Source organism: Juglans regia, chromosome 7 (genome assembly GCF_001411555.2).
Source record: "Juglans regia cultivar Chandler chromosome 7, Walnut 2.0, whole genome shotgun sequence".
Lineage (NCBI taxonomy): Eukaryota > Viridiplantae > Streptophyta > Magnoliopsida > Fagales > Juglandaceae > Juglans > Juglans regia.
The window spans coordinates 22,676,221-22,699,348 of NC_049907.1; the positions used below are offsets into that span (position 1 = coordinate 22,676,221).

Below are 23,128 nucleotides of genomic sequence, written 5' to 3' on the forward strand. Positions count from 1 at the left end.
AGCCATATATTCTCCACATAGTTTTAGGCGGAGCAATCTATCGGACCGATTGGAATTGTTGGATTTCATCTATTTGTTGATTGTTTTGTTCAGAAACCAAATTGAAAGCAGCACGATCATGCCCTTTGTAAATGTACTTATAAAGATATTTGATAGCTTTTATCGTAGAACAAATCTCGACGTTAAAGTGACAGTCAAATGTTGCAAGCAAATACAGATTATATGGAACGACCCAAAGGTTATCCAAATTATGACATCTCACTTTGACAGTTACTCCATTGTCAGAACGTCTATATATTGCGAAGTAATCATTTCCAACAGTCATACCTGATGCAAAATTTTTTGGATAATGGCTTTTGCAATAACCATTTTTTTTCATGCAAACATTTGTTGAATTCAACACTCCACATGGTACATGCATCATATGCTTGACAACAGCATTATGCAAGTGCAAATTCATATTTTTATCAGGTATTTCTGCCGATAAAATCTCATCAAAAGATACAGGCTAATAGAGTTTCCAATCCCTTTATAATATAATTAAAAAATGAACATGTGGAAGCCTTCTTTTTTGGTGCTCAATAACATAAACATATGCTGAGACTTTTCCAAATATTTGTTGCTTGAATAATCAATCCTTTCATTCTTCTAATTTTGCACGAAAGACATAAGCAACCAAATCGGGCCGATTTTGACTCTCCTATTGCAGGCATAATTCATTTGAAATTTCTTACCAGTTTGGATTGCATGTCATTGTTAAAAAAAATGTCTAGTTTATCATAAGGCTGAACTAAAGCCATTGCTTTCTTATATTTTTTTCGTATGTCTCTTGGACTCCCAATAAACGACTAAAGCAGAATAATCTGTTTGCCAACATTAGAAGCATTAGTTTTCCCAAGCGTAATGGTATCAACAATATCTTGATATAACTCAGATTGAATATGTTGTTGTTTGCTATGGAAATAATCTAATCTTGATGCATCGATCTTAACATACATATCAACAACAAATTATTGCAATAGATGACCAGACAACAGCAAAATTGATCTGACATTTTCTCTGATTTGTAATTTGTAGCAATAATATTCATGGAACGAAATAATTAGATCTTTCATTTTTCTGTTTAATGCTACAAAAGTTGAAGGGGAATTAAATATTACAAAATTGGATATCTACAAACTGAGTACAAACTGGGAATATTAAGATTACACTCTAACCTCGTTGTTCTCTTGTAAGTAATTTTTCTGCTGACATTGATTGGTGATGATCTATTGATCGGGTTGTTTTATTACACATTAATGTACTTCCTCTCTTTACCTTTTGAATGTCTTTATGCCAACCAGTATCCTCAAAAGAAAATAACAGTAGATATTGAAGTGGATCATAGCAGCCAAAATAATACTGAACAATATGAATTCCACCAGAATGACTAAAGAAACATATGTCTCGTCCTCCCAACTGATCTGCATCTTCATTTTCAACCCATATTGCTGCAACTTATGAAGATGTCGAGGCATTGAATACACGCTGATCTTGGCCAGCATCTAATCTTATATGGATTACTTGATTTTTCAAATTTGGCAAATCACCAAGAGATAAGAAAAACACAGAATATGGATTGATGCGAAGAATATCGATGAGTTGAGCTATAATTGATGGATTCATTTTGTATGAATTAGAAATGCAATTTTCTAATTTATGCTCAGTATTATAGAAATATAATTGGAGATAAGAAGGACGACCATTTAAGGGGACTAAATAATTGATATAGTGATAGATCTATCCCTGCGTTTGGAAGGTATAAATTCCTCTATTTCGTCTGCAAAAATCTCTATCGAGTTTAACTCTAAAAGATGTAAATGCGAACTTGTTATTATAAGTCCAAACATAGGTCTTAAAAGGCGTGGCTTCGTCTGTGTTGGAGGTAAAAAGATCATAAAGTTGATCAGAGACATCATTTGTGGCCAAAGAAATTGTCCCATCAATACAGCAAAATCTGTTTGTTTCATAATTGAATTGCTTTGCTTTACAATATCTACAACAAGACACATATAACAATGAATATGTTTTAGATGACACGATTTGTAATAATTGTTTAAGTCCAGCAGAGCGGTGATGCCTTTTACCTATGAAGACAATAGACATAAACCCATTGAATTCTTTGAATGATCTAACTAAGGACATTACTGGAAGAGTGACAAGAGTTGACAATGGAATCAGAAGAACGAATAATATAATTATACTTGTTTCTTATCCCTACAAGGTGGCGGTATACTTGTTTCAAAGCTTGACTCTTCTCGAACAACACATGGAGCCTATTTGAATAGGATGTTCCCAAATTTCAATGAAAAAGAATATAAAGTTGCTTGAATAAGAAAGATGAAAAAATAATTTCAGGAAAACCTGTTAAATCAAAAACTGATTAGAGATGATTGTTTCATCTATGTATTTGTTTCCTGATTTACGTGTCAGTAAATCCATAGAATCACTCGGACAATTAGAACGATTCATCACATTATTTAATGATGAAGTAGCTTCTGAATCAACCACACAGACATTAACACCAAGATGAACACATACTTCATGAGACGAAACAAATTCATCGATGTCAACATCAGCGCGAAAAATTCATTGTCTCTTTGACACTTTTTGTAGAACAGTGAAATCCTGAATGATGTTTATATGTTGAAAATCATCATTTGAAGGTTCATCAATTGACGTAGTCATTTTATTATCACCAAATGAAACTGAATCTTTTAACTGGATGAAATTGCTTCTAGATGTTTTTTTTAGCATATCTTTATCTCTGTTTTCTACAGAGTTCTTCATTTTTCTATTTTGATAAATCTTTATACGAGATTTTCTTTGCTGGTTGTTTTCTATGATCTTCAAAAAATAGTTTCCAAACTTAACTTTTATAAAATTAATATTACTATTTCAAAACAAATGCTACATAACTCATTAACACAATCTTAACACTTCTCATTATGTTAATGAAGCAAACAATTCTTCCAAACGTTGGATACTGTTCCACACAACCAAGATTAGGAGACGTTTGAATTCGAAAGAGATCTCAGCTCATCTCAACTCATCTCACTACTATTCATTACTATTCAGCAACTTTAACTCACAAATCTCACTACTATTCATAACTCATATCGTTACTATTCACAATCCATCTCAAGTCATCTCAACTCATCTTCGAATCCAAACATCTCCTAAATGAATAATTAACAATTGTTTAATACGACATCTACACCTCCATGGTGCATTTTAAATGCTATAGCCTATAAACAATTTCGTTGATTCATACGTTGAAAAATACATATTAAATCAACAAGGAAATGAAGATAACAAAATAACACATGAAATGAAAAAATACCATGAAAAGGGAACCTATAAAAAACATAGATTGATATCACATATAAAAATTCTTAAAATAAAATATTTCTCAAAATTAATTTACTATTAGCAAATACCAACTAAAAATTACAAGTAGGACCTGCAAAAAAAGATAAATATATATATATATTTATATAAAGGCACTTACATGTCTTCAATGAACAGTAGAGAATCTTTTATATATTTAGATTTCTTGATAAGAAGGATAATTTCTGTCTACACATAAAATACATTGTAAGTTTTGATTGCATTGTATACACACACATGTATAAATTTTTGAAATTCATTATTGTTTTCTCTTCCTTTGTATTTTTATAAAAAAGTTGATTTCAATCAATAATTTAATGCATACAGAAAAAAATGTACGTTGTAACAAATATTGTTGTACACAATTAACCTTAAAGTTTTTAACTTTTCAGTAATAAATTAAGCAACGGGAAAAAACCAAAATCTTTCTAAAATGGTTAGGAAAAAAGATTTAGAACTTGGCATATTTATTACATTTTTTAGCAAGAACAAAACTTATTATAACAACAATTCCTAAAACACTGAGAACATTCATCCCTTTTGGTTTTATTATTACAATATAAAATTTGAATAAAACATCCCAAGTGTTTTTGGTTTTATTATTACAATATAAATTTTGGTTTTTTTTTTTTTTTTTTATAATGTAGTAAGTTTACAAATTTAAAAAATCATGTTCTTTCATGACAAAGAATTTACAAAAAAATATAGTTAGTATAATTCAAATGAAAAATTTGATGGTTGTAAATACTATATGTGCTCTAATCTGTATATTCATAAAACAATTTATTATTCTAATTTAGTTTTTTTTTTTTGTTTTTAGGATAGTTTTTTATATTCAGTTTCATCTTTATATTATTATTGACTCTTTAATTCCAATTTATTATTATTATTATTATGGCTTCCATTATTTTATTTTACTAAAATACTTAGGAAAAAAAGATTTAGAATTTGTCATATTTATTACATTTTTGAGCAATAACAAAACTTATCATAACAACAATTCTCAAAACACTAAGAACATTCCTCCCTTACAAAGAAAAAGAGATAAAAAAAAAATTTGAATAAAATATGTTAAATTATATTCTCTTTTCTTGGTAAGGAAGAATGTCCCAAGTGTTTTTGGTTTTATAATTACAATATAAATTTTGTTTTTTTTAATAATGTAGCAAATTAACAAATTCAAAAAAACCATTCTTTGCAAAAGGCATAATTACACTATTGCAATGAAATAAGGAAAGTTGGGCTAAAACGTTTATTACGTACTCAAAGAGAAAGTGATTAATGACAAAGATAAGAAAAAATAAAGAAGAAACATTATAAGCATGGTTCGAATTTTTTTATACTTATTTAGAATAAGTACAAAAAGATTGCTCAAATATGTTTTTTGCAAATATTTTAGAACGAGGCAAAAAAAAAAAAAATACTATTGCAAAAGTTGTTGGAACGATATGGGGCGGGGTGCGGGGAATGGGTGCCCCCGCCCCGTAGGGGGCGATTAGCACCCCTAAGATCAAGTTTACGACCTTGTTGGCGCTTCTCAAGCTTCCTAAGGACACAATTACTCTTCTTTGCTTCCTCTGTAGCTGCTAGGCTTGTTCATAAAAGGCCTAAACCGATCCGTCCGCAAGAACCGCTATTGGCCCACCTGACAAAATTCGGGTTCATCGGATCAAGGGAAATAACGGGTTGGCTACGTTTTATATCGGTCAAAACCGAAGAAACCGCAACATTCACTTTGTTTTTTTTTCTCTTTTACAAAAATAGCATAAATCCTCCATCCATAACTTCCTTTGTTTCATACAAATGACACGCAACCCTTCCCATAATTACTCTCCCTTAGTCCTTCACGCAACCTCCCATAAATCATAATTACTCTCTCTCTCTCTCCTCCTTCACGCAACCCCTCCCATAATTACTCTCTCTCTCTCTCCTCCTTCACGCAACCCCTCCCATAATTACTCTCTCTCTCTACCCTCGTTCACAAGCTATAGACTAGATACTGAAGGTTACGTAAGAAGAGAAAAGAAGAAGAAAATGGCGGTGGCTACGTCGATGAGTTTCAACCTGGCTGGGGCATTCAGTGGCCTCACCTTAGCTTCTCCGAGCTCTTCTTCTTCTTCAGAGGTGACTTGGGGTCCATACGCATGGTGGGTCCCAAGCCATCTTCCGTGAGATTGCCGCTGACCATTCAAAATGTGCACAAGAAAGGAGCCGGGAGCACCAAGAACGGCCTAGATTCCAATCAAGTTGTACATATTTTTCCATCTGAGGATTTACAGATCTATGGGGTTCTTAATTGATTGAAACTGCATATAACTGTAATTTTTGCTGTTATCAGTAATATTCGCATTATTTACTTGAACTCGTCTTCCTTCCTACTTTAGTAAATGGGTCGATGGATGTTTCCTAGAAAAAAAAGGCATCTTTTTTTTTAATAAGATCAGTCGGGTCATACGGGTTCGACCCGATTTAGATTTGAACGGTCGGATCGGGTCGGTCGGTCGCAGAACTGGTATTTTGAGCTCGGGTTGCATCCCTAGTAGCTGCTTCTACTTCCTGCTGATTGATATGATGAAACTTGTTATTTCAAATTGATGATGTACAAACCACAAAAGAAGATGAACGGTTCTGACAGCAAACAAATGTACAGTTCATCAGAAAATACTATCTAGATTTCCATTGCAGCTTGATACAAGACATGAAGAAGGAACCACCGTTTACTTGTGAGAAGAAAAAAAAAACAATGAAATGGCATCGATTCTATCCATAACAAATACCTGGAGTTGTATTCCTGCATGATAAGTAGATCAACTATTGGAAACAATGAAGACAACGGAAAAGAAGCAACCCCCACATCAATGGCATCTTTAAACAGAATACACAGTATTAATATTAGAGTTTTGGCATTTTGATGCTCAGGCAATGATATTCCAGACCTGATACCCTAATGAATCAATTTTGTGATACAGATCAAGTAAATGAGGCGAAATCATCCTAGAAAACTTGTCAATAACATAATCCAAGAACTATACCCCACCAAACTTCCTTCATTTAAGCCTTAAGGACTACAAATGATACATAGAAGCGAGCATTTGCTTGTAAAGGCATAACATTCAGTTATATATGTAAAAGCACAAAATATATATTGATCTAATTGGTACGAAAATACTGGATTTCAATACTAAAATCACAAAAAATATATTGATCCTAGCTTAGAAGCAGAAGACACACCATATCTACACCAGAATGGTCTAACTCACCCTCTTCCCACCAACTAAAAGGGTACCTAGCAAGTTGCATTATCAAATAGATACAGGAAATGAAGAAATTTTTTTTTTGATAAATACAACGAAAATTTTATTGATACGGATGAAGTAGGCAAAACCCATGTATACAGAAAGTATACAAAAGAAAGGATAAATATATTCTAGGAACCAGAAATTAAAAATAGAAAATCATGAACACTAGTTCCGTTAAGCACAATGGGTGAAAAACAAAGTAATAAGGTGTGCACAAAAAATTTTCAAAGTTCCTCCATTGTGTGCTCCGTATCTTCAAAGCACCGATCATTCATTTCCATCCAAATACATCACATAATGCACAAATAAATCATCCTCCAAACAACAGCCGCTTGGGGATAGCCTTGAATATCCTTCAAGCAAGCTAGTAAATCCACCACCCTTAAAAGGCATAACCCAATCCACACCAATTCTTCTAAAGAGCTCATCTCACAACTCTCGTCACCTCACAATGCAGTAATAAATGATCCTCTGATTCCCCATTCTTCTTGCATAAATAACACAAATCCATTACAATGAGACCTCACTTCCTCAAATTATCTGTGGTCAAAATATTCTCTAAAGAGGCAGTCCATATGCTATCGTGTGACTTTGGAAGGCACACGAGACCTCTAAATACTCTTCCACGGAAAAGGAACATTACCATATGATGCCAACATCTCACTGCAAACCGTTTGCTCCCGTTGGGCCTCCACCGCATCCTATCATGTACCGATAGGCCTCTCATAGAATATATAAGATTGAAAAATTCAGAAATAGTATCCAGGAATTGAAGAAATATTATCACATGAATGCTAGCCATCATTAAAAAGAACCAAGGAAGAAATAGTTGGGAATTTGGATCTCCCAAATTCACCCCCCCCAGATCCACCATTTGCAGGAATATAAAAAAAAAACAGAGAAATAATAACAATACAAGAATTTAGGTGGAAAACTTCCAAAATAGGAAAAAAACCACCAGACCTAGAGAAGAAAATCTACTATGTGAAAAATTGTTACAATCACACAATTTTTGTCCTCACCCTAAGGACACCCACAAAACTTCCCCACTAGCAAAACTTTAACTCTCATATCTTCTCATTCTATAGAAAAAAAGGCCAACAGAGGAATTTTACTAAAGTAAAAAATTACTAGTTAAGCTTTAGACTGGTGTCCTTTATAAAGAAGGTTAAGCCTCCTTTTATAAGCCTTGAACCATGTCCCTTTCTCATTTCCTACCAATGTGGGATTAGCAAAGGAGTAAAAAACCCAACAATCTCCACCTTGTGACTTTGGCTGATCCCACAGCCACGCTCCAACCCAATGAAGATCTTCATAACTTCTGCTATCATGCTCCACCATAAAAGCATACCTACTCAGAATAAACCAATTCCAAGCATCTCACTTTGGCCCATGTAAAAAAAAATCTTGCTGAAAATTATGGTGTTTTGGCTTTCCTGGAAGTTCATCAGCCATCGACATGAATTTCCACCTCACACCCTGGATCAATGCCAAACCAATGCTTGTGTGCAAACTTGTGGACTCACTAACATTAACACATCCTCTATCATGACAACTTTGAGAATTAGTAGCATGCCATGAGGATGTACATGTCCATTTCCAAAGGAGATCGTCTTCCATGGAGAGAGACACAAAGTTAGCTTCATTTCCAGTATCTCCATTTACTGACTTGGAGCCACTTGCCGAACCTGCTCCTTGTACTAGCCGTTTCACCATTCGCTAGTATCACTACTGACTTCATGGGTTGGTCTGTCCTTCAACGCCTTGTATAATCCTGATTGAATCAAAACATCAATGATTTGAACTTGCCACAAGCCAAAATTGATTCTCCTATCAAATTTCTCCACCTCAAATCTGATAGGATTTGAAGCCCTACTTCCTGACATTGCCTTGATGAAATTTACCGTATAAATGAATAGTACTCACTAAGTAAGTTCCTAGGAAAGATTGGAGGGTCACAATGGTCCTGCTTAAATTCCAATCTCCTAAACAGAACCTCCTTAGACATTACATATCCACACTACCACACCAAAGCTCCACCCCAACAAAAGGACCTAAGCTCTAATACCACTTGTTGGGAATTTGGACCTCCCAAATTCACCCTCCAAGATCCACCATTTGGACGAATATTAAAAAAAACAGAGAAATAATAACAACACAAGAATTTAAGTGGAAAACTCCCAAAACAGGAGAAAAACCATTAGACTCAGAGAAGAAAATCCACTATGTGAAAAATTTTTATAATCATATAACTTTTCTTCTCATCCCAAGGACACCCACAAAGTTTCCCCACTAGCAAAACTATAACTCTTCTCTCCTCCTTTTACAAAAAAAAGGCCAACAGAAGAATTTTACTTAAGTAAAAAATTACTAGTTAAGCTTTAGATTGGTGTCCTTTATCAAGGAGGTTAAACCTCCTTTATAAGCCTTGAACCATGCCCTTTCTCATTTTCTACCAACGTGGGATTAGCAAAGGAGCAAAAAACCCAACAGAAATCAAAACGATAAATTCTACACCTTTGAAACCAACATCACCTAACTGAATTTCATAAATTGTCATCATTACCAGCAAGTGGTTACAACTTACATGTAGCTTTTCACCGTTGAAAGAAAACATAACCTTAGCCCATTAACATAGAACTTTTTGAAAGGGAAAGAAGGGGGCCAGCCACCCAAATTTTCATAAAATGCACCCTTTCTATTAGATCCAGTAATTTCAGGACCTTGTCATTTGCCAGCAGAAAATGAGGGTAAATGCTATAAACGCCAATAAAAAGACCGAACAAGTAGTAAAAAAAAAAGATTTTGAAAACTGTATTTTATATGAAAAATGATCATGTACAATACATTCGCATCTGCAAGCATTCCATGTGCATTAGTAATGCAACACACAATAAGACTGATACAATGAGCAATTTCCTCTTAACTGTCAGGTTATTGTCACACCGGCTGTACAGAGACTTATAAAAAAAAACATCTGGCTGTACAGAAGCTAATAATCAATCTAAATGAAAGCAAACAATTTGGAGAAAATGACCAATGGTACCTCTGGGGTTTCCTTCTTAGCAGCCACCATTGCTTGAATCGGGCAGCATCCACTTGAACAATGGCACTTTTCACTAGAGTTTGTGTTCTCACAAGCTCATTGTTTGAAGCATTGTAGACAAAATCCAGTGGTGGCTACCCCATGAGTAGTTTGAAGCATTGTAGACAACATACGTGTTTTGCAGGTGTCAGCTTCACTACCCCATGAGTAGTTCCCGGTATCCAAACTGCGGGCTCTCCATTTCACATTGCCTCCTCTCACCCGAATTCGCCTCAGTCTTGTTGCTTGAAAGCTTAGTATTAGCAGGCTGGTGGCCAAGCTCATACTGCACAAGTCTAAAAGTGATCAGCATTGCATAGAGAGAAAATTAGTGATATTACAGGCAAATGCGAACATCAAGCCTCACGTGAAAAAGCCAACTCAAATATATTATCATGACTCAGGAATGTCTGCTTTAATTTTACCAATAATACATATACACACACATATATATAATATATATACATATATCGAGAATCACATATTATATAATCTTTTTTTTTTTTATAACTAATAAGAATTTTATTACCATGAATAGGCATAACCCAAGTACAAAGTATATACGAGGAAATACCTACACACAACGACTTATATAATCTAGTATCCTCAGAAATACCGTATACATATTAGGAGGTGAAACAATAACAAGTTTTTATCCTTGGGAAATTTTAGTACAAAATTTGAACTCGTGCTAAAATATTAACCATGCAACACTATATCAAACGACCCGACGATAAATAAAGGTAATCTTCAGTGACACCAAACAACCTGAGATTCCCACCCGTATCCTAAAGTACCAAACTCAATACATCACACTAGATAGAGCCGTTGTACAAAATTCTCACGTGGCTACGCATTAGGACAAGGGAAAGAAGGAAAACAGAAAAATTAGAAAACAAAACAAAAGAGAGTCAAGAAAGGATATTACTCAAATGTGTTTTGTAACTGAAACGCAGTGTAAATATTCAAACGTAAGATTCGAAAACGAGAGTTCAGCTCAGGACAGCAACATATATGTATATTGGGTAAGAAGCACTCATTGAGTTTAACAATCAAACAGCCCTGAATAACCAAAGGTCGAGAATTGATAAAAATGAAGACCACGGTCCACAGCACTAACAGATCCGACAAGAGATAAAAACCCCGATCAGGAAGCCGAGAAAATGCAAGAACAAAGAGTACTATAGCAGTCGGGAAAGGAAAGAAAACATTGCTTCCATACTCTTTCTGACCAACCAAACAGAGACGGGAGAGAATATTATAAATTAATAACACAAACAAATTAATGAGTGAGAAAGGGTGGGTTGCATTACTTTCTCTTCTTCCTCCATGTCTTCTTCTTGCTCCAATGGCATGCCTCTTGTGAATAGAGTCACGCGAGATACCTAACATTTATCGAGCAGAAGCTTCCATTAGCTCGAGCATGAAAGAAAGGGAGAGAAAAGAGAAAGTGCCTGCTGATTGTCTCATTACCCATGGTTGCGGATTGGAGAGGGAGATCGAAGAGTACGAGTGTTTGTTCTTCTTCAGCGCCTCTGGCTTCTTCTCCTCACCAACAGGCAACAGCCAAGAGTCAAGAGTCAAGACTGTTCAACCGGGCCGGGTCTTACCCGGACATAAAACGGATTACCCAACCCGCCCCTACCCGGAATGGGTACGGGTATAGGACCCGGATACCGGGTTTAAACATTAAACCCGATACTCGGTCTGGTTTCTATTTAAAAATTCATTTTTGTAGTGAAACGACGACGTTTTTGTCAACCAAAACGACGTCGTTTTAATTTGAGGTTTTACAATTGCTTTACTCACCCCGGCGATCTCTCTCTCTCTCTCTCTCGCACGCCGAAACCCTAGGTTCCATGCCATCGAAGCTTCGTTGACTCGTGGCCCTCGTCTTCATCCCCCCATGGCGCTCCGCCAGTCGTAAGGCAGCCTCTCCGTCGTAGATATCAAGAACCCAAGGTTAGTTTCTATCTGTGTCACTCTCTCTCTCTCTTTCCTCTCTGTCTGTTGGAACTCTTTTAACTGATAGATTCTTGTATCTGTCTTAGCTTGTGTTCGAAGAGTCTGGCGGATTGGTTGATGTTATGTCCTTTTTAATTCTAGCGTGTTTTGTTCTCTGCATTTTATTTTGATTTGGGTCTGTTTGGTTGCCTGGAAAGAGAGGAGGCAAAAGAAAAAACACGAGGTTTGCCAAATCTATTGAGTTGGGCTTGAATATGCTGGATAATGCACTTGCAGTAGAGTTCAAAATGAACATCTGCGAAGTAAAATATTGTTAGTTTTGATATATTAGGTTACAAAAAATATAGATTTGTTTCAAACAGGTCCAAGTCAATGCCTTAAATTATCTCTTTATCAATGCTTCTGTCCTGGGATTTGATATTGTTGACTGTAAAGTAGATTTTGTCTCATGTGATCTCAGTGTTGAATGAGTTTCTTGTTTGAACATGGTATCGTTGTAACCCTTCCATGCAATATAGGCTACTAATACTCTCAAAGCATGTTCGCCACCAACCGTAACAGCACTGTCTGCTAAAGTTATCCCTTTTTTATGCATTTACCTGGCAGAACCTGTGGTTTTTTTATGCATATTCTAGCACTTGCTTCCATTTCATTTCATGCTCTTTTGCATAGTGTTTCTACTAGAGCCCATATTTATAAGGGGATGCCTATATGGCAGTCTTTAACAGGGCAGCTGCATTGTATACACACAGATTGCTGTCTCTCTACCGAGATGCCCCAAATCATTTATTCATCTGATGGACCTGGTAATAGCGATTTTTGTCATCAGATACTCGGGATCACATTTTATAAGTTCAAGATCATCAATTAGAATGAGAAGATTCCAGTTTCATTATCAAAGTATCTGCTTCAGAATTTCATTTAGAGCTCCCCTATTGATAAGTGCTGGGTTCCTGCAATTTTTATTTTCCATTTTTCTTGCACAGTAATTATTGCTTTCTTCGAGTAGATTTCTGTCTGTTGTTTTGCAAGTTGCTCATTTTTTCCCATTTTTTTTATATGCTCTGCTCGATATGTATGAGCTATGCTGATTTTATCATCTTCCAATGTGTGATAGGCATGAAGTTGTTGCCATTTTTTCTGGAATCACTTGTTAGTAGTTTAAAAGCTGTTGATAGACGGGATTGTAAAAAGACAATTGACTGAGTATATTATCCAGACAAGACTATAGGCGAAGTATGAGAATGATGAAATTTCCAAAGCGTTACTTGATAGTCATTTTAACCTTCATCAGCACATCTGTTTGCTACATAGAACGTGTGGGCTTCTCTATTGCATATACAGTTGCAGCTGATGAAGCCAAGGTAAGCCAATCAACTAAAGGAATGATACTTTCTACGTTCTATTGTGGATATGCCTGCTCACAGGTGCCTGGAGGATGGGTAGCTCAGAAAATTGGGGGAAGGAAGGTCCTCCTTATTTCTTTTGTGTTGTGGTCGTCGACTTGTGCATTAGTCCCTTTAGACCCTAGTAAAGTTGTGGTGTTAGTGATTGCCCGCTTGCTTGTTGGTGTGGCACAAGGCTTCATCTTCCCCTCCATCCACACAGTTCTAGCACAGTGGGTTCCGCCCCATGAAAGATCCAGATCCGTTTCTCTAACAATGTCTGGGATGTATCTTGGCGCAGCTGTGGGAATGCTTGTCCTTCCAAGCCTGGTGAAGTATAGAGGGCCCCAATCTGTATTTCTTGTTGAGGCAGCATTAGGTGCCATGTGGTGCTTGCTTTGGTTCAAGTATGCTAGTGACCCTCCTCGGTCTGAACATCCGAAAGCCACTGCTGCTGGTTTTGGTGAGTCTTTGCTGCCACTCAAAGGAAACCAGAAAATGAAAGTGGAGAATGGTGGATTGTCTGCCAGAACTCCCAGCATCCCATGGAAAAAGATTTTACTCAGCTTGCCAGTTTGGGCTATTGTTGTAAATAATTTCACTTTCCATTATGCCTTGTATGTGTTGATGAACTGGCTGCCAACATACTTTGAGCAAGGCCTGCAGCTTAGCCTTCAGGAGATGGGATCATCTAAAATGATGCCATATTGTAACATGGTTATATTTTCAAATATTGGGGGAGTGGTTGCTGACCACTTAATCACCAAGAGAATTTTGTCTGTGACTAAAATCCGGAAGTTGTTGAACACTGTTGGATTCTTAGTTGCTGCTCTTGCGTTGATGGCAATTCCCATTTTCAGAACCGCTGGTGGAGCCATCTTCTGTTCTTCTGTGGCTCTTGGTTTCTTGGCATTAGGAAGAGCTGGGTTTGCGGTAAACCACATGGATATTGCTCCGAGATATGCAGGGATTTTGATGGGAGTTTCTAATACTGCTGGCACATTCGCTGGCATCATTGGAGTTGATCTAACTGGTAGGCTTCTTGAAGCTGCGAGAAGTGCTAATGCAGACCTTTCAAGTCCAGAAACCTGGAGAACAGTGTTTTACATACCTGGGTTTCTCTGCATCTTTAGTTCTTTGGTGTTTATACTGTTTTCAACAGGGGAGAGAATTTTTGATTGAATTTTCTTTGTTTCGTGTAAAGGTCAGATCTGGCCGTCGAGATCCATTTATAAATTTCTGCTGATGAGCCTTGTGATGCTTGTTCAGCATGCCATTCTATCTAAGGAGGGTATATGATGCAACTGCCAAAGAAAGAATTTGAAGGGTAGCTTACCTGTAGGATAGCTATTGAATATATTCTTTGATGTGCCACTGTAAAGAATCTGCAACTCATGTACTTGTTATATTTAATCATGACGCCATAATCGAACAGGTTCTCATCTGGCTCATGAAGCAATGTATCTTTGTGATAAGTTAAGTTGTAATTGACTGATTGCATAAGAAAATAAAAGGCTCCAGCAATAGAGCTGGATAATGAGGATTTGTTGCTTATATGGTTCGCAGATGATTTTATGTTGCTAATTTCAATTGCCTACAAGCATCATTGCATAGCATGCTGATCAGTGTATATATGTTGCCGACCACTCAGAACTAGAAACTTTAGACTTTAGTTGTGGCCTCGGAAACTTTTCCTCTCATCGTCGCCCTGTTCACCGACAAAGATATAATAAGCATGTAAAGACTAGAACCAAAACAAGTAAACATAAGTTTAAACTCCAACAGCACAAATAATAAATACCTCAAATCTGTCCAACAGCGACTTCATCGCGCCATCTATTTTGCCCTCAGAGACCAATGAATTATCCTCGATCATTTCTGTGCTGAATTCACTTTCATTCTCAATTATAATCACAGATTCTGGCCATAGAGTGTTGCTTGCAACTGTTTGCAAAAGCATAACTTTTCAGATGTGGAATCTCTTCAAAAGAAAAATACTTTAGCCACAAATGGATTACATAAAAATAAATCTACTAACTGACGTGGCTTGATGCAGTACGTCAAATTGTAAAGTTACTTTTAGTGTAAAGTAGATCTAACATATCACATCATGAGATTTTGCAAGTGCATTAATGTAATGTAGTTACATGTTCATGACCATATCCAATCTTCTTGGTTTTGTAAAGACCAATCTATTCAATATAATTAGTTTTTCCCAAGTTAAAAAAATCTATTCAATATGATAAACAAGTGGGTGTCATATTGTTTACAAACACAATTGGTTTACTTGCATGCAAAATTCATGCTACCTTCTATTTATCATCAGATAGCTACAAATCATACTTTCAAACGAAAATATATATATTGATAACAGGTATAATAGAGAATACCTTCTGGATGGCTTCACTGGATGGCGTTTCCATTGCTCATGTTGATCCCGAAGAAGTCAGTTCATTGATGAACACATCAAAACAAGTAATGACTGATGAAATGCATAATCTTTCTCAATTAGTGCATAAACCTAGAAACACGACGGTTATAATTGGTAACTATTATCAACTACTGTTCAACATATAAACCCAACTGAATTGATTGGAAAAAAAATGATGTTCTAACAAGTAAATAGTACATATGCACATATCCAGATACCATATTACATTAATGTTATACATACTCACATGAATAATCAGTGGCGGAACCAGGAATTTGTTTTAGGAGGGGCCAATTAGTAAAGTTAAAACTATAATAAAATATTTTTTATTCTATTTCTATACAATTTTTTCTACAGTATAGAACAATATGACAGTAAGGTCTAAAATAAAAATAAAATACGTTTAATACAACCTATGTATTAAAAAAGTATATAATATGTCAAGAACAATATATCATTAAAATAACATAAAGACGTTCATACAAATATATCAAATAAAAGAAACACAGAATATCTAAAATTGTAACTTGCATTCTTTTAAAGAAATAAAATCATCAAGTATTGAATCTAATTGGACTTATAAATAATTAATCTATAAAATTAAAAAGGGGCCAAGATAATTTTTTTAGAGGGGGCCAACACAAAATAATATTAATATAATCTTATTAAATTATAAAAAATTAATATATATTATTTTTTTTTTAAAACTTTTGGGGGGGCCGTGGCCCCCCCCTGCCCCTATGTAGGTCCGCCGCTGTGAATAATGAATCAGAATTTCATCTAACGTATGATCCTATGAAACCCTTGTTATTTGGGCTATATTAATAAAAAAGAACTTGTAGTTATAGAATTAAAAAAGATCTATACCTGAAGTAGGAACTGCAAAGGTTCTCCGCATAAATCATAGACACAAGATTATGATCCTGATGGTAAATTACCGGACCCAACCAAGCCTAGCTACAATCACAGAAGCAGCCCAAAAACGCTTTCTAGAGTAAACAAAAATAGAAGTTTCGATAAAATGAAGCATTGATAAGTACAGCGCGGTACGCCTCCTGCCTTACCAGGAAACATTTGATGGAGAAGATACTAGCGGTTATTAGGCTTCTCTAGAAAATCTAAAATCACAAAATCTTCTTCTTCTTATTTGTCGTCTTCTTCTCCATATGCGGCAAATACTTCTGTGGTAGCAGTTCTTCTTCTTCTCCATCATCGTCGTCTAGCGAGGAGATTCGGAGGCGCTTCTACATTCCCAAAAAAGACACATTGTGCAGTACCATTCAGTTCATTATCCATTTCAGCTTCACCTTTAATGATCTTGAAGCTTCGGGTAAGCTGTTCGTAGTTCTTTCTTCTCAATGCTGAGTGAAGAGAGAAAGGGTTAGGGAGTAGAGTTTTACGAGAACTCTACGTCTAGCTGCTCCTCATGTATTGGTTGTAGTTGTTCTTCTTCTCCATCATCGTCGTCTAGCGAGGAGGAGATTCGGAGGCCCTTTTGCATTCCCAAAAAGACAAATTTCGCAGTACCATTCGGTTCGTTATCCATTTTAGCTTCACTCTACTGCAATTCGGGTACGCTGTTCGTAGTTCTTTCTTCTCAATGCCAAGTGAAGAGAGAAAGGGTTGGGGACGCGCGTAGGGTTCTACGAGAAAGATGCTAATTAAAGAATTGCATGCGACATAGATAATTGGTGTATTTTATTTACAGCATGGCATGAATTAAAATTATTAAATATTAATATATACCTCATGTGGTAAGCGGCATTTTCCTTATCACCTGGCTTTGTGGAAGGCAAACCCTATTTTTTCTTTTAGTTGTTTTTCTTTCTTTTAGATGACTGATCGAGCTATCCTTATGTACGTGATTCATTGTAAAATGCTTATTAGATGGACAAAATGGCAGAATCCTTTGCGGGAATTGAATATGTAGTTGGAGTACTAAATTGCAATTGAGACTAACTAGGATTTGATCTTGTTTGCAATTGCAATTTAGTATTTGCGGCAAATAATATTACGAAAACTCTATTCAACCCCCGGTTCTCTAACCGCACGGCACACTCCTGACGTGGCCGAACCCGGTTCTTGCCAATGTCACGGTTCTTTGCTATCCCGAGCTGCTTACTCTCCCTATTCTCCCTCAGAGTGACTCGCGCATCTCCCTCCCTCTCCGTCCCTCTTCTCCCTCAGAGTGACATTGACATTGGCACAACGATTTGAATCGTCTACGAGCCTCAGACCTCTCACCCTCGTTCTCCCTCAGACCCTTGTAACCTGATACTCTTCTCTCTCAGGCCTTCCTTCTCACCCCGACGCCCTAACCCCAAAATCTCCCGAACCCTATGAAATCCCCAAAATCCCGAACCCTAGAAAGAATGCATCGAGCCTCAGACCTCTCACCCTCGTTCTCCCTCAGACATCTCGAACCTCATACTCTTCTCTCTCACGCCTTCTTTCTCACCCCGACGCCCTAACCCCAAAATCCCGAACCCTAGAAAATTTCTACGAGCCTCAGACCTCTCACCCTCGTTCTCCCTCAGACATCTCGAACCTCATACCCTTTCTCTCTCCCCCCTTCAGCCCCAAGCAGCTGAAGACCCATCTCCCTCACCCCCTTCAGTAGAAGAAATCTTCGTCGAAGGTATTTTTTTTTACCCAATTCATTTTAAATGTCTACCTTTGTGTCAATGCTGCGTCTGTCTCTCTCAGAGTTTCTGCATTCTTTGTTAGGTACACGCGGACCGATTCAGCTGAAGACCCATCTCCCTCAGCCCCTTAAGTTTGAAGAAATCTCCGTGAAAGGTAATTTTTTTTTGCAATTCGTTTGAAATGTCTACCTTTGTTCGCTCAGAATTGCTGCATTTTTTTATGGAGACACACTTTAATGGGACTCTGAATTGTCGCACATGTTTACACATTAAATTCTGGATTTTTTTTATGCTCTGCGTCTGAATTAAAATGTTAATGGCCATGTATAATTTCTATGGTACAATGCACAAAAGCAAAAGCCGATGACTGAAAAATTTTTTGGACTCCAAATAAAAAACCCTTTAGAAATTAGGAAACATCCATTGTAAATTACATTTTGTTTTTGTAAAAGCTCTCTGTTATGAACTATGTTAAATGTTGAATGTAAAATAATATATAAGCATACAGTTAGCAACAATTTGCCAAAATAGTTTATGCCAGAGAAGCTAATGTGCTTGATAGTGGCTAACTTGGCATGTTAGATTTTAAAACAACATAAATCATGGCTGTCACAGAGAATTGATATTCTCCTTAGATGGAGCACTAATAATGACGTGCTCAGATTTTCAAAATGGTTCTTCTTTCTAAATTGGCATCTTAGACACTTCTTCACATTAAGTATAAGCTGTTTGGATTTATATGCCTTGTCAACATCTCTTCAACACATGCTTGTACAGGAGCAATGTTATAGTGCCCGTTTTGAAATATGTATAATTCCATATAGGTTTTTCTTTGTTCTTTTCATTCTTCTTGATGCATGAACAACATAGTAGATCAAGGGGAGTGTTAGAATACCCAATTTGTATGGGGGTGCTCTGCGTCTCAATTGTGTTAGCATTTGAAACTTCAAAGTAGATGAGGAACTTGAATATGTGAGCTAAAATAGATGTGAGTTGGTCATTGCTAGGATTTTTAAATTAGAAACTTTATTAGAATAAGAAATTGACTAACCTTCCCTTTTCTTTACCACAATAATTGAAGTGAAGAACTTGAACAACAATCCTAAGCCAGAAAGTGATCAATAAGTTACAAACTGGGAGCTTGTGCTTTGCTTTGCTTTGTAGAATCTCGGTTGTAGGCTCTCATTCCGAATTGTTCATGCATAACAACTTGCTGTGAATTCCCAAGGGGTTTTTTTTTTTTTTGTTTTTACAAAAGTTGGGTGCACATGGAAAGTGAAGTGAAGTGAAGTGAACAAATTGTCCATCACCACTTGGGACCACTCTCATTATCATTAACAATGCCATAAAACTTGCATATCATGAATAGCAGCAGCAAGATGTTCCATTATATGAAGTTCGGGCATCCGTTTCTTCAAAATGCTTTTTATCTTCAAATTTAGATAATTTTATAAATAACTGACATCGGCTTCTTCAAACCCATTTCATATTAAATTTGATCTACAGTAATTTTATCTTTCTTTTCAAAGATGAAAAGAACTGTTCCAAATCTAAATGAATTGTTTATTGTTTTCGGCTCCTCTCCCGCAATTTCTTTCTTTCTTCTTCTTCCCTCTTTGTCTCCCGCGCCTCTTCTTTCTTCTCTTCTTCCCTCTGTCTCTCACGTCTCTGCCTTCTTCTTCCCTCAGATCCTGAAATCGGCTGCTCTCCTCCGCTACGCAGTCCCAACTCCATCGTCAGATTGGCCAGAAGCTGCCCACTCCTCGGCGTCGAATCGTGCCTCTGGTTGTGGTAGGTACACCACCGCATATCCATATATTTCCTCATCAAACTTGTTCTGGGTATTTGTACACCGCATGAAAAGAACATTGTGTGTATTTGTTCTGGGTATTTTTTGCTTCAATGGTTTACACGCTTCTGGGTATTAGGTATTCGTTGCTTAGTCTCTTTGGTTTACACGGTTTAGATTGTGTGTTGATTTGAAATTAACTCAATTGAAATACATTGGTTCAATTGAGTTCGAGCTTGGTAAAATAAATAAATAAATGACTCAGATTCTAGCTCTTAAACAGTATAGTTGAGTCGAGTTCGAGCACCTATGCTTAAATTCCAACTTGTTTACAACTCGGTGCACCTGTTCCATGAGCTCATCCAACACAACAAACTCTAAGACATTCAAAGTCCATCCCAGTCAATCCAATATTATATTTCTACCATCCATCTACGTCCTGGGAAGGAATAACAGCTTTAAGATATTTAAAATAGTGTTTCAGTGGGCTGAGATGGGGCTGGCTATCATGCTTGTTACACTAGATAGTTTTCCTTTGATCTTTGTGTGCTTTGGAAAGCCTTTTCTCTGAGAATTGGAAGAAATAGCAAAGTTTTCTGGCTTCACTATTATAGAGCTGTTAAATTGCATTTGCATATGGAAGTCTATAAAGAAGTATCATATCTGATAAATACATCACAACCAGCCTTATAGGAACCATCACACACATTTGCTGCTATTAGAATGACAGTCTCTTGCAGATGGAATCGTAAACCCTCTTCTAGCATACTTTTAGCAGCAGCATTCTCCTTGGATGTTTTGGCTTCTGGTGCCTATGTTGATGATTTTACATAAGTTTGAATATAGGCTGATTTACCTTTGTTGATGGTTTGAATATACGTTCTGGTTGGAGAGGATGGTTTGAATATAGGCTTATTTGAATATAGGCTTATTTGAATATAGACTGGTTTGAATATAGGCTTATTTGAATATACGTTCTGGTTTGATATTGAGTACCTTAGCACAATCGAAACCATGACTGTCTCTTGTGTTTTCAATCTGTTTTGTGTTTTCAGTGATAGCATCCATGTCTGTTTTGTGTTTTCAGTGATCACAGTAATTATAAATATCAAATGAGTTCTGTTATCAAGAACAAAAATACAGTTCTGTTATGCACGTTATCTTTTGGAATTCCTTTACCTGTATCATCCACCTCAAATACAAAGTCCATAGTATTTGGATCATGTTGGGCTGTATCCACCACTTCAAAGTCATTATATGCTTGACTGCTCTTGTATAAAAAGCAAGGCAAGCAGTTCTGTTTAGAAGCATTGATTGAATTCTGAAAACCGGGTTTCCTAACCCAAGCTCGAATGGTTACATGCCCCTCAGAAGTAAATTTAACTGCATTGCTTAGTAAATTACACAGTATCTGAGTTGGTCTTTAGATGGTGAACTTTTTTCTGGAAAGGAAGGCATGGGGTGTGGAAACCATTTTGCTAATACCAGTTTAGAGTCTGGTATGGTCATGTTGATATATTGCGTGACAACAGAAATAAGTTGGTCTTCCATCAAACAGTTTAGAGTCTGAGTTGGTCTTGCGTGATGTGAGTATCACAAAACTGTTATGGTCATGTTGAAGCTTCCAGAGATGAAGCTGTTGGCTCCCAGGCGACTTTTGGAGACAAAAATACCAAAAAATTAAAATTTACTCTAACAACAGAAATAGAAGAAAAAAAGAATAAAAATTATAGGAGGTCTACTTCATTAAAGTGTAAAAAGGTCTACTTCGCATGGCTGGGGATACATTAACTAAAAAATGTTTAATGGCAAAGATCAGAAACTGCACTCATGACTCTCAATAACCTAAGAAATTCTAACTTTGAATACCTCTTCAATTTCTGGCTTTCTGTCTTTTTAATAAACAAGAGTCATGCATCTTGTTAGCTTTTAGATAGATTTATACTTGGTTGGTTAAAAAATCAATTAATGTCAAACAATAGATGCACAATAGATGCAGACAGAAACATAGAATCTTGTTAGCATATTAACATGCATCTTAACTGCTTTTAGATAGGATTATACTTGGTTTGAAAAAAATAATAATGTCCAACATTAGAAGCACCTAGATTTGTTGTTAGCATTCCCCTATAATGTCTGCACTTTGTTATCTCAGTGTTGCACTTAAAAGTAGTCATCTCTCTTTCATCACGTAGACCGACTATGGCATCGAGTCAAGCGTCATCATGTGTAGTTAATGATATTGAAATGGAATCACCGAGTTGTTGGTGTGGTTTGAAAGCGCCATTAAAGATCTCCCACACCCACAAAAATCCTGGAAGGAAATTTTATGCTTGTCCGACTTATGGAACGGTAAATAATTTGCCTCTTTTTTGTATTGCAGTTGAATGCATGTACCAAAATTCTCTCTTGTAATTAAATATGAAATTCTTGAATTATACACAGGGAGAAACAAGATGCCAATTCTTCATTTGGGCAGATATACTTCAATCAGTAATATCTGAGAAGTACCTGACAAGAGAGAATGAAATTCGGAAGAGGGAGGATGCTTTGTTGTTGCGTGAGTATGAAGCTCAAAAAAAAGAGGACAAACTATTAGAGAGAGAGAAAACGCTGCAGAAGCAAGATGACGACCTTCATAAAATGATAGTAGAGAATAGGGTTGTACGTATTTTGTTGTGTCTCTATTGGATTGTATCAGTTGTAATTGTTTTTGGTTGGTTCTGAATGTAGATGCCGAGTGGTTAGAAATGAAAAAAGACTGATGGAATCCTAACATGTATGATATATTATCTATGAATATAATTATGACAGCTTATATGTATATGAAGTTCACTTTGTTTTGCGTGTAGTTGGCATAGCCATTTTTTTCTTATGTAGTTGGTACAGAGCATAATTCTTTGTTCAACTGAAGCACATGAGTATTAAAGCTACGGTTGGCATAGAATCATGAGTATTTGCTGCGGGTAAGATGTATGGAAAACCGAAGCACATTACGCCTTTGCTGGTACCCACGAACCTGCCTTCAAGTTAAGGCATACGGTTTGGTGAATATAGGTCCAGACATACTTTCAAATCAGGCCAACACTAATAAGTTAAT

General features: G+C 36.4%; 2 protein-coding genes and 2 long non-coding RNA genes across 8 annotated transcripts; 2 read left to right on the plus strand and 2 right to left on the minus strand.

Annotated features, from left to right (window-relative positions):
* Positions 1-5,030: 5,030 nt before the first annotated feature.
* LOC108996655 lies at positions 5,031-11,353 on the minus strand. Of its 2 annotated transcripts, none has more exons than XR_004801891.1 (4): positions 11,287-11,353; positions 11,127-11,198; positions 9,775-10,099; positions 5,031-5,988 (listed from the first exon to the last, which is right to left on the minus strand). It is a non-coding gene; the product is annotated as an uncharacterized LOC108996655 (long non-coding RNA). The 2 variants fall into 2 exon arrangements; XR_004801890.1 differs by having other exon boundaries at positions 5,032-5,985.
* Positions 11,354-11,623: 270 nt separating this feature from the next.
* Positions 11,624-14,719, plus strand: LOC108996666 (probable anion transporter 5). Of its 4 annotated transcripts, none has more exons than XM_035692491.1 (2): positions 11,624-11,775; positions 12,896-14,719. In XM_035692491.1, exon 2 carries the CDS (start codon positions 13,017-13,019, stop codon positions 14,343-14,345), a length of 1,329 nt encoding a protein of 442 aa, XP_035548384.1. In that variant the 5' UTR covers positions 11,624-11,775; positions 12,896-13,016; the 3' UTR covers positions 14,346-14,719. The 4 variants fall into 4 exon arrangements, with proteins under 4 accessions (XP_035548384.1, XP_035548382.1, XP_035548383.1 ...); XM_035692489.1 differs by having other exon boundaries at positions 11,633-11,775; positions 12,497-14,719; XM_035692490.1 differs by having other exon boundaries at positions 11,633-11,775; positions 12,507-14,719.
* A 67-nt stretch (positions 14,720-14,786) lies between these two features.
* On the minus strand, positions 14,787-15,666 carry LOC118349043. The gene is made up of 3 exons (XR_004802021.1): positions 15,554-15,666; positions 14,965-15,107; positions 14,787-14,871 (listed from the first exon to the last, which is right to left on the minus strand). It is a non-coding gene; the product is annotated as an uncharacterized LOC118349043 (long non-coding RNA).
* Positions 15,667-17,961: 2,295 nt separating this feature from the next.
* Positions 17,962-22,903, plus strand: LOC118348996. Its single transcript, XM_035691795.1, has 4 exons — positions 17,962-18,232; positions 18,322-18,393; positions 22,184-22,380; positions 22,474-22,903. The coding sequence occupies exons 3-4, from the start codon at positions 22,231-22,233 to the stop codon at positions 22,753-22,755; spliced, it is 432 nt and encodes a 143-aa protein (XP_035547688.1). The 5' UTR covers positions 17,962-18,232; positions 18,322-18,393; positions 22,184-22,230; the 3' UTR covers positions 22,756-22,903.
* Positions 22,904-23,128: the final 225 nt, after the last annotated feature.